An 11,272-nucleotide genomic window follows, 5' to 3' on the forward strand; every position below is an offset into this window, starting at 1 on the left:
CCGCTTTTATTCTAGTTTGGCGTGTGGTTTCATCTTCAGCCAAAGTTTCTCGTTAATATCACCCCCCCGCGCTGGAAAATGGTCTGTTCTGAGATTCGGTAATGAAGGAGGTGGGGCCGGTCGGATCCTCCCAAGTGGGTTCCCGAAGAGGGGGAGTACTGGGGCCGTCCTTGGTCATGAATATGCAGTAATCGCGCTGAATATGCAAGAACAGATCAACATGGCGAGGCCAATTGCTTGTCCGGAAATAGCTGATATCTGTCGAGCGGCCTCCTGGGACGGGTGGGCATCTCCTAGCCCCTAATGGGGCGCTGTACGGAGCTCTCGTTCTGGATCCTCGACCTGAGCCACTCGAAGAGGTCTCAGCTCAGAGGCCTTCTCCGGAAGGACGCTGGCCACTGTCCGGGAGAGATCACGGGACCGCGACAATCCAGGAAAAGCAGATTAGCCATTGGGTGGGACACAAAAATCCTGGGGGACTCAGGGTCAATGCATCTGAACATTAGGAAATCCTACCCCTTCTACAATATTTCAAAAATGGGGCGGAGGGGTGCGGGGATCCCAAGGGATTCTCCAATAAGAGCAGGGGGTAGGACTTCCACTGTCCTTCCAAAGCAGAGATGACACCAACTGCACAGCCACATTCAGAGTGATCCTTGTTTGATGTCAACATCACGTCACCACTCCAAGGTGGGGAGGCATAACCACGAGGAAGGGAAACCATCGCTCAGAGAAAAAAAAAAACCACTCCCTTCCCCCACCGCAGCTGCTTTCTCTGTTTGCCTGAAAGCCCCAGACACTCCAGCCCCAAGGCTTTTCTCTCTGCCACTGAAGGAAAAATCCTCCCGGTGGCTCATGGCCTGCCTGCCTCAGCCGCTTTGATCTGCTCCTCAGACCTCCCTTCAAGCCCCAGCCTAGACTCCAAATATGCTGCTCTCCAGGCTTGTTCCAGGTCTTCCAGGCAGTCTTCTAGGCAATCCCTCTCCACCGAGTCCCCAGTTCACCCTTGACTCCAAGGGGTGTCACTCTCCCACACCAGTTCTTTTCCAGTCACTTGTTCTCCCATGTTTGTATTCCAGTTTTTCCTTCTATTTACCCAGTCCCGCCCCCCCACCCCCAGGCTCTCAAGTTCGATCTCACTCCACCTGCCCTTCCCTCTCACAGCTGAGGTTCTGGGTGGTGATGATGGCAATGCTGCCCAACACGACCCCTGCCCCCATGATGTCAGAAGGTGCCACGGTCTCATAGAGCACATAATACTGCAGCATCAGAGCCACCACCACCTCAGAGTGCAGGACGGCGCACACCAGGGCAGGGTGGGCCTTGGTGACCGCATACCTGACACACACAAAGGAGACCAGGGCGAGGATCCCCACTGCCCCCACACAGCTCCAACTCAGAGGATCGTTAGGCAACACGGGGGTCTGCAGCAGAAAGAGGCCTGGCACGGAGCCCACCAGCCCCACCAAGCCAAACAGGAAGGCCACTGTCAATAGGCAGGAGGGGAAGTCCAGGGAGCGGTACACCAGGAGGCCCAGCGACAGTGCCAGGCCACCCAGGAAAGCGAGCACATAGCAAAGGGCAGTGTAGAGGCCTGTGGTCCCCTCCTGCAGTGTCCCTAGTCCAGGTCCCACAATGATGATGAGTCCCAGCGTGCTGCCCAACAAGCCACACCAGTCATAGCCACTGAGACGCTGGCTCTCGAGGCAGAGGGCAAGGAGAGCAGAGCAGACGGTGGAAGAACCTTTGCGGACTGTGGCAGCATTGCCAGCGGGCACCACCCGAACCGCACTGTAGGCGCATCCGATGCTGAGAACGTTGAACAGGGCGTGGAGGCAGGCCCAGCCCCGGACATCGGGAGGTCCCAAGAGGGGGTGACCACGCAGTTTAAGCAGCAGGGCAATAGGGAGGTGGAAGAGGCATCGACAGATGAGCAGCTCCAGCGAGGGTAGGTAGGAAGCCTGGTAAGCCATACGGGAGAAGGGGGCCCACGAAGCCAGCGGGCAGGCCCTCACCCAGCAGGGCCACGAGCAGGCCCTTGGTGACATCAGAGGGCCGGCAGCGCTCGTGCGAGGGGAGGCTGGACGGAGTGGAGGGTGGTGATGGCTGGGTGAAGTCGGGCAGGTTGAAGTAGGGGTGACAGCCAGCCTGTTAGGGAGAAAGGAGCGCGGGCATTAGGGCAGCCATAGTCCAGGGGACCTGGGGTAGGGCGAATGCCAGGCTGGGTTCTGGGACCCTGTAGGGCAGTAGAAGGGCAGGTTGTCTTGCCAAGGAACTCTTGGGAGCTAGAAAGGACCTGAAAGATGGATGAGGTGGTGGGCCTGGAGCCTCTAAAGCAGGAAGCAGGGAGTGAGCGGTCCTGGAGCATCGTGTTTCTCTGGGAGGAGAAGAGGACCCAGGGATACTCTGTCGGTTTGAGGAAGGGGAGGCGGCCTCAGAGGCTGTGTATCTGTGTGATGTCACAGGTTCCAGGGACATCTGGGAACACCATTACGAATTTTGCTTGTGGGTGTCTAGGAAAGCTGGGAAGTTTTAGAGAAGGAGGGGGAAGGGAGCAGCCAGGAACTACAGGGAAGGGGGCTGTGCTCCCCTGCGCCCCACACTCACCATCTTTCCTTTCCCTTGGACTTCCTCCTCTCCTCCTGGCTCAGGGGCCCTGGGCCCTTCAGAGCTCCAGCCGTTGTGAGCTGGTTGGAGGGGTGGCAGAGTTCTTCCCTGGAACTTCCCTGAGGTGGGGGTGGGCCGATTTTCTCATTGTTTCCAACGCTGCTTGCTTTACATTTTTGTGACTTCAAAGTCTGATTCTTTCTTTCCTCTTTTCAGCCACCTCTGTGATGAGATATCTTCGGTTTTTAGTTAATTTGTTTATTTATGTCTTGCCCGATTTCAGAAAGGTTTTATGGAAAGGACCTCTGAGGGCCAGCTCCTCTTTCTCCTGAGTTTTGAATTTTTGAACACCTGGGAGGAGTCTCTGGGACTGTCCCTCTGGAGTTTCAGGAATGTGTTTCTCCTCTGTGTGCTTCCACCTGGTGGTGTTGGTGCTGTCCCAGGAGGTCCACACCAAGTCCTCTGCATTTACGCAGAGTATATACATGTGGATATTTCTGCCGGTGGGAACAAAATAGCAAGCTGCGTGTTCATCTGCGCTGGTAGCCATTTACGTGTACCTGTTCTGTAGGGCTGGGGCGTTCCCAGCTCGCGGCCTGGGGGGGGGGGTCGGGGGGGGTCCCTGTGCATTTCTGGAGAGGGAGTGTGTGTGTGTGTGTGTGTTTCTCCAGGGCTGCCCCTTTGAGTGTGTTGAGCCTGGGTCTGCGGGTCCCATTGGGCCTGATTGTGAGCCTGCCACGTTGTGTGTCTGCGGAGAGGGTGTGCGTGCTCCGGGCGGTGTGCACCACTGAGTGAAGGGCGTGCAGGGGGCGGGGGGGCGGGGAACCCCTTCCCAGGGAGTGGGTGGTCGTGCGGCCCCGCGCCGCTGCTGCTGCAGCCAGGCCCGCGCCTAGCTCGGTGCCCACCCGTCCGGCCGCCCTGCGTGGCGCCGTTCCCTTCCCGGGATCGGTCCGGGCGCAGGCCGTCGGGCGCGCTCGCCCCGAGCCCGAGCCCGGAGCCTGGTGTCTGTGCCTGCTGCGCTGCGCCAGCCTCCTCTCGGCGGCGGTGGCGGCGGCGGCGCTGGGGGGGTACTGTTTCCGGGGGTGGGGGTGGGGGTAGGACCGGGGCGGGGGGAGCCGATGATGTCAGCGGCGGCGGCGGCGGCGGCGGGGCCGGGCCGGGGCCGGGCGCTGGGGGGGCCGGGGCCGGGGCCGGAGCCGGAGCCGGAGCTGGAGGCGGGCGAAACCGGAGCGGCCGGGGGCGGCCACGGTGATGAGTCGGGCCTGGCGGACGCGGCGCCATCGCAGTCAGGTGGGCCCCGGGGCGAACCGGGCAGGGCTAGGGCGGACCGGAGCCAACAGCCGGGCCCCCTCCCCACTGCCCGGTGCCGCGGGGGCCCGGGCCGCGGCCCGCGCCGCGACCGCTCCCCTTTGGGGTTGACCTGGGGGCTCAGGGGTCGGGGGCTGAATCTGGCCCCGCCTCCAGGCGCGCACGGCGCTGGTGGGGCGACTAAGGGGGCCCGGGCACGGCGTCCGACCCAGCGGCGGCCGGGGGGCGCGATCGCCTGGGGCCGTGGAAAGGGCCGCGCTCATTCCCCGCTTGAAGGGTTAATTCTGCAGCCCAGTGTCCCCCTCCCCCCGTGGGGCACGTTGGGGTGGGGCGGGGCGGGTGTGAGCCCGGGCCGGCGCTGCAAGCCGCTGGGAGGGCGATGGCGTAGGAGCCAGGCAGGGGGGTGGGGGGAGGGGTGGGCCGCCGAGCGCCCCAGAGTTGGGGTGTGCGGGGTGCGCAGGGCGAGCAGGCGACCCGGAGCCGCCGCGCCGTCGGGGCAGGGTTGTGGCTGTGAGTCCTGGAGCTTGTGTGTCTCCTGCTGTGTTTTGGGTCAAGGTAAACCTCTCCTGGTCACCACTGTTGGCTGGTGCGGCAGCCAGGGGTCCTGCAGGGCTCTCCCGGGCTATGGGGACAGAAAGCCAGACGGAGAGGGTCCAGTGTTGTGGGGCAGAATTACAAGATGTGGCCCTGTGGCTTTGGGTGACAGGTCCGCATTTGAAGCCGGGCACAGTACCGGCGGAGTTTGTTAGGTTTGGGGTTTTATGTTTTACACCAGCGTGTGTTTTCTTGCACATATGTGTCTGGCGCTGCACATATGAACTATTTGGGAACTGTTGTTTTCTGCGTAGCTGGCGAGGGGTAAGTGCTGTGGAGGGCGCCGGAGTGCAGGGTGTTGTGTGCCCACCTGGAGGGGGCAGTTGTGTACCCTTGAGTCTGAGTGGGAAGGTGCCGGGTCCGGTCCCGTTCATGCGGCCCTGCTGAGGTGTGGTCCAGTCTCGGAGAGGATGGCCCGCTGGATGGGTTCTCGGATCCATGTGACGATCAGGTGGCACGGGGGAGGGAGGGCGCGGGGGGTGCATGTCTAGAACTCAGGTCCCGAGGGTCCTGCAGGAAGTGAGAAGCCCCAGGGTGTGTCTCAGGTACCCATAGGGCGGCTGGCACCAGTGTGAGGTGCCCTGGGTGGAACATGCAGGTTGTGTTTATGGGATCGGGGGCAGCTGAGCGAGGGGAAGGTTGTGTGTTTGCGACATTCCCTACGGGATTCTTTTGTGACGTCGTTTGTGGGAGCCCATCTGTGCTGTTGGGCTGGGAAACGATCTGGTCAGAAAACACTTGTGGGGAGGGCGATGGCGTGACAAGGGCCGTGTGGGCCTCGGACTCCAGAGATCAGCTGCGAGCTTTGTGTGCGTGCCTGCCTCTGCGTGTTGGAGTGGCCGTGTGGGGCTGCTGTGGGGATATGTTATGAAGAAGGCGGGGAGATAAATATGGGGCAGAGCAAGGGCAGCAGGCGGGAGGCCTGGGTGTTGTCGGGCAGCCCAGCTAGTCTGTGCAGGGTCTGTGTGCTAGCCCCTCGTCGGCCCGCCCAGCGCGTCAGGGTCACCGGGTGGAGAGGCCTGGCGGCTGCGAGGAAACTCAACTTGGACGGAGCGGCTCCTTGGCCATGTTTATGTAAAGGCCGGGTGTGACTCTTGTCACTGAAATGGAAAAAAGAAACACGAAGTTTTCAGACTCCTCCTGCTTCAACCCTCTCTCTGCCCCCCTTGCAGGGATCTCTGCTATTCTGTCTCTTCTGTGATGCACACTGGGCCCCTCCTGCGACCGTGGAAGGGTCTGGGAATGGAATTTGCTCGCTAGGCAGATTCCTCAGAACAGGTTTTCCTCACCTTTGGGGCCCAGGCCCTTCTGTAGATGTGTGTGTGTGTGTGTGTGTGTGTGTGTGTGTGTGTGTGTGTTCCAAGTGTACATACCGCTGTGGTCTGCGCCTGGCCTGGCGGGGAGGGTGCGTGTGCTTGGGGGCAGGGAGGACACTACGGCCAGGCCCCCCTGCATGGGGGCGTGCTGGCTGCTATGTCAGGCCTGCACAACAGGTGCATCACGGCCTGTGATGGGCAAGGAGGCCTAGACTAGAACTGAGGAGTTCGGACCCTACCACTTCCTCGGTGGCACCTTCCCTAAGTGAGCCTCAGTTCCTCATCTTTAAAATGGGGCTAATCACCTGCCCTGTCCGTCTTCCAACAGGGCTGTAGGTAGGTAGCACATGGAAAACATACCTGGAAAGTAGCTACAGTCTGGGGACTATGCCTGTGCCAGCCACTGTCAGCCCTGTGCCAGCACTGAGCCCCTTCCTGGGGCTTGGTTAATAACAACAGTAAACACTTATTTAACATTGTGCACCAGGCACTGTCCTCAGTGCTTTTACGTATGGTCACTCATTTAGTCCTCCCAACGCTGCGTGGAAGTAGGAGTTCTAATTACCTCCCTTTTTCAAATGAGCCAGACGAGGCCCAGAGAAGTAATTTGCCCAAAGCCACTTAGCTAGTAAGAAGTAAAGCTGGATTTGAACCCAGCCAGTCTGATTCCAGATCATGTGCTCTTTATATGTGTCCTCCAGTGCCCTTTTGAAGCTTTCTGTGGGCCTCTCTGTGCACCACCCCCGCCAAACACACACACTTCTGCCCAATTTCTGCAGAACTTAACACCCGCACCAATCCATTTCAGAAGACTGGTGTGTTTAAACAGTGACTTAGGGAGTCTCAGCCTGGGAGGGAGAACGTAGCATCCACTACTGGATACTGGCCACAGGAGCACAAAACGTTGATGAACCGGGCAAAGGAGAGATTGTTCTTGTCCTGAGGGTCAGGGAGGGCCAAGAGGGAGATGGCATTTGAGGTAGATCTTAACATTTTGGAGGGATTTGGGGAAGAGGCTGGGGGAAGGTTGTATTTCTAGCAGGAGAACCAGCATGGGCGAGGGCATGGAGGGGTGGGACTGCTGAGGATGGAGAGCACAGCGTGTGCTTAAGGGGAGACTCATGCAACACAAGAATAGAGAGGAAGATGGGAATTAGACTCGAATGCTCGGCTGAGGAATTTGAGCTTTATTCTGGAGTGGAGGCCCGAGAAGGTTTCTGAGCCCAGGAGTGATGCCACCTGAGCTGCTTCGGGGCCGTTGATCCTCAGTGAGAGGAAGGCTGGATGGTGGAAGCTAAGACCAGAAGCAGGGGACTAGCTGGGAGGCCATGGCCTTGGACCATGAGTGTTAACAAGGCCCTGAGCTAGTTTGGGGACCAGAGGCAGGTTAGAGGGAAGGTTTCCAGAGCCATTCCCAAGCTGGGCCGCAGGGGATTCCCTGGCAGTCCAGTGGTTAGGACTCCGCAGTCTCACTGCTGAGGGCCCAGGTTCTATCCCTGGTCGGGAAACTAAAATCCCCTAAGCCGCACAGCATGGCCAAAAAAGAAAACAAAAACCAAAAAAAAACTGGGTTGCATATTTGCCCAGACTCAGTGGCTGCTGGATGTGGAGAGTGAGGGAAAGGGTGGAGTCAGACGTGACACAGTTACCATTTAGCACGTGAGACCTTGCGTGGTGATTTCGGTAGCCCGCTGGCCCCAGCGGTGTGGCAGAGGGAAGGACCCTGCATCTGGGTTCACACGGGCCTGGATTTGAATTTTGACTCTGCTGCTCACAAGCTGTGTGACCTTGAGCAAGGTAAATCCCTCTGTGAGCTTCAGTTTTCTCATCTGTAAAATTGGGATAATATAAATACCAACTTTGGGTGGCTGAGGAAACCATTAAATGAGGCAACGCATGTAAAGCCCTGGAGGTAAATCAGGCAAAGCGTGAGCACCCTGGAAGTGGTCAAGTTACGCTCGCCACCCCCAGCTCCTGGCCAAGTCAGTCCAGGACTGAGGATGGCATCCTTCCTGAAAGTGGACACACTCCAGGACGACTTTAAGCAGGTTCATTCATTTACCCAAAATATTTTTGATCTCCCACTATGTATCAGGCACTGTTGTAAGCACTGGAGGTAGCAGTGAACAAAGCAGACAAAAATCTCTCCCTCCCCTGGAGCTTGCAGTCTAGCGATGAATGAACACTATGTCTTACTAAATGCCAAGGAGGAAAATAAAGTAGGGGAGAGGGATAGGGAGTTTTGGGAGGTACGGGGCGGCCAGGGAGGGCCTTGGGGGAAGGTGACTTTTGAGTCAAGGCTTAAAGCAGGTGGGGCAGCAAGGCGTGAGGCTACCTGAGGAAAGAACATTCCAGGCAGAGGGAACAGCAAGAGGTGGAGTGTATCTGGTGGCAGCCCTCAGATCCGCACCTCAGTCACACCTCTAAGATCACACAGCCAGTTAAGAGTAGAGAAATGGTAAAAACAAACTAAAAACCACAGAGTCATCAAACCTACCCTGAAGCCTGATTTCTGCCCCTTTTTCTTCACCACTTCCCCCCACCATTTTCCGGGACTGAGTTCCAAGGTGATAATAAGAGCTAGCACTTCCTGAGCATTTGCTGCATGGCAGGCACTCTTCTACGCACTGCCAGTCATCAGCTCGTCTATTCTTTACAACCCTATGTAGTGGGCGCTTCTCATTATCCCCACCTCATTGACAAGGAAACTGACATACAGAGAGGTTAAGTTACTTGCCAAGGGTCCCATAACTAGTGTCTTCTCCACCTCCCATAAACCCTTGCAGGGCAGTGGCCTCTGGTGGGGCAGTTGAACTCAGGAGAGCAGGGTCCAAACCCAGCTTGGTTAGCAGTGAGACCAGGGTCAAATCACCCCGTCACTACATTCTCTCTACCTGCAAGTGAGGTGTCTAGAGTATTTAAAGCCTCAGTTTCCTCATCTGTACAATGGGTTTGACACTAGCCCCTGCCTCACTGTGGTACTTTTGAGTGTTGAGATAATGCAGATAAAATGCTTAGCACTGGATTTGGCACATAATATTTTTCTCATCAATGACAGCTCCAAGTACCATGATGATGATGGTTCTAGATGATCTCCAAGGGCCAGGCCAGCCTTGGACCTCTATGGTTTTAAAAAGCCTTGATAGGCCTTGTCCAAATATCTTGGCAGTCAGCACACAGCCATGCTTCAGTAGGCACCAAGCCCATATGGCTATGCAGGTGGGCAGGCCTGGCCAAGGGGGTGAGTGGGGGCCGGAATCAAGCTTTGCTGTGCGTGGCTGCTACCTTATGGAGGAAGAGGCCTTTCCTCTATTTTTTTCCCCTTCCTCTAATTTTCACAAAGATCCTAGATGGGCTGGTGGCGGCCCTAGTGGGTGCTGTTGAAAGAAAAACATAACTGTTTTCCTGTACACTCAACTCATGACACTTCTGACACGAAATGTGGGTTTTTTTCTCCCCACACTGACCAGTTCTCTGACACTAGCTGGGTGTCCTACAATTCAGTTCAATTGCAATACTGTCTGCCTGGAGATAGCATCAGATCCCAGAGGTTAAGGGCTCATTCCCACAAGACTGCCCCCACTTCAGATACCAGTTTGCAAGCCCAGACCTCCTGTAGTTTTTTTTTTTTAAAGCCTTTACTTTTAGTTTATTTTATTCATTTTTTTGGCTGTGCCACGCGGCCTGTGGGATCTTAGTTCCCTGACCAGGGATTGAACCCGTGACCCCTGCAGTGGCAGCACAGAGTCCCAACCACTGGAGCACCAGGGAATTCCCCAGACCTCCTGTACTTCTGACTGACCATCAAGGCATCGGGCTTTCTCATGACCCTGTCCTCAGACTTGATAATTTGCTAGGATGGCTTATAGAACTGAGGGAAATACTTACATTTATTGGTTTATTGTATAATAAAGGATATGATAATAGCCAAATGAAGAGGTACGGAGGGCGAGGTCTGGAAGGGTCCTGAGTACAGGAGCTTCTGTCTTCACAAAGTTGGAGTGCACTACCCTCTCGCCATGGGGATGTGTTTAGCAACCAGAAGCTCTCTGAACCCCATAGTTCAGGGACTTTTATGGAGGCCTCATCACATAGGCATGATCGATTATTAACTGAGTCTCCAGGCCCTCTTCTCTCCCCAGAGGCAGTGGGGGACTGGGGCTGAACGTTCCAAACTTCTAATTGTGGCTCTGTCTTTCTGGTGACCAGCCCGCATCCGGGATCCCACCAGGAGTCGCCTCATTAGAACAAGAGACACTCCTATCACCCAGGAAATTCCAAGAAGTTTAGGAGCTTAATGTCAAGAACTGGGCTCAAAGACCAAATGTTAGAGTAAGATTCTCTTAGCACCCCTATTACTTGGGAAATTACAAGAGTTTCAGGAGCTCTGTGTCAGCAATGGGGACAAAGACCAAATATATTACAGTTGACCCTCGAACAGTGTGCGGGTTAGGGGCGCAGACCGTCCACGCAGTGGAAAATCCAAGTACAGCCTTACAATTGGGCCTCCGTATCCAAGGTTCCGCATCCTCAGATACAACCAACATCGGATCGTGTAGTGCTGTCATATTTACCATTGAAAAAAATCCACATGTAAGTGGACCTGTGCAGTTCAAACCTGTGTTGTTCAAGGGTCAACTTTATTTCTTGTTATATCACAGTATCACAGCTGTAAACATGTCCTTCATCCTGATGTGATATAATCAAGAACGCAGGCTTTTGAGCCAAACTTCCTGGGATCAGATCCCAGCCCTGCTACTAACTGGTCATATATCCTTGGGCAGCTACCTAGCATCTCCGAGCCTCAGCCTGTCACTTTAAAGTCAAGAAGCTAACTGCTACCTCTTAGAGTAGTGATGAGGAACAAATGAGGTAATGCAAGTAAAGCATCAACTCTTGGGGGTCCCTGTTGGCTGGTGGCTGTCACAGAAGGGAGTGGGAGGTCTTGCTCTCTTTCCCCATTTTACAAACAGAACTGAACACCAGACCGCGAATGGGGCCCCTTCCCCTGGATTCCTGACCCACCTGCAATCCAGCAACTGATGGGGAGGCACTGGACCTAGGTGTGTGCCTGGCAGTCAGGGCTGTTAGAAATTTTGAATATCACCCCTGTTTACCACCCTCCTCTTCCTCCAGGAGAGGGCTCAGAGCAGTCTTTCGGGAACATGAAATGGGCTGTGGAGGGAAGGCATCTTAGTCCAGATAGTATGAGTAATAAACGGGAAGAGAGCGTTTTCTGGGGGGTGGCAATTGTATGAGGAACTCCTGACGCAGGACACCTCGGAGGTCATGTGTGACCCAGGGCGTGCACAAGGGGAGGGCTCCCAGGCTTCATGGAGGGTGGATGAGAGGGGCCGAGAGCTCTGCTCTCAGGTCAAGAGGCCTGGGTCTGTGAACAGGCCCCACCTGTTATGACCAGCTCTGTGTGTCTTTGGCTAAGTTACTCT

At 56.1% G+C, this 11,272-nt stretch overlaps 1 protein-coding gene across 1 annotated transcript; it reads right to left on the reverse strand.

The window, feature by feature from the left end:
- Nucleotides 1-1,136: 1,136 nt before the first annotated feature.
- On the reverse strand, nt 1,137-2,175 carry SLC35G6 (solute carrier family 35 member G6; the record flags this gene model as incomplete). The annotated part of the gene is given in 3 exon segments (XM_079725255.1): nt 1,137-1,985; nt 1,987-2,151; nt 2,155-2,175. Coding segments are annotated over 3 exon segments (1,035 nt in total).
- Nucleotides 2,176-11,272: the final 9,097 nt, after the last annotated feature.

The sequence above is a fragment of the Hyperoodon ampullatus genome (assembly GCF_949752795.1).
Source record: "Hyperoodon ampullatus genome assembly, chromosome: 19".
Lineage (NCBI taxonomy): Eukaryota > Metazoa > Chordata > Mammalia > Artiodactyla > Ziphiidae > Hyperoodon > Hyperoodon ampullatus.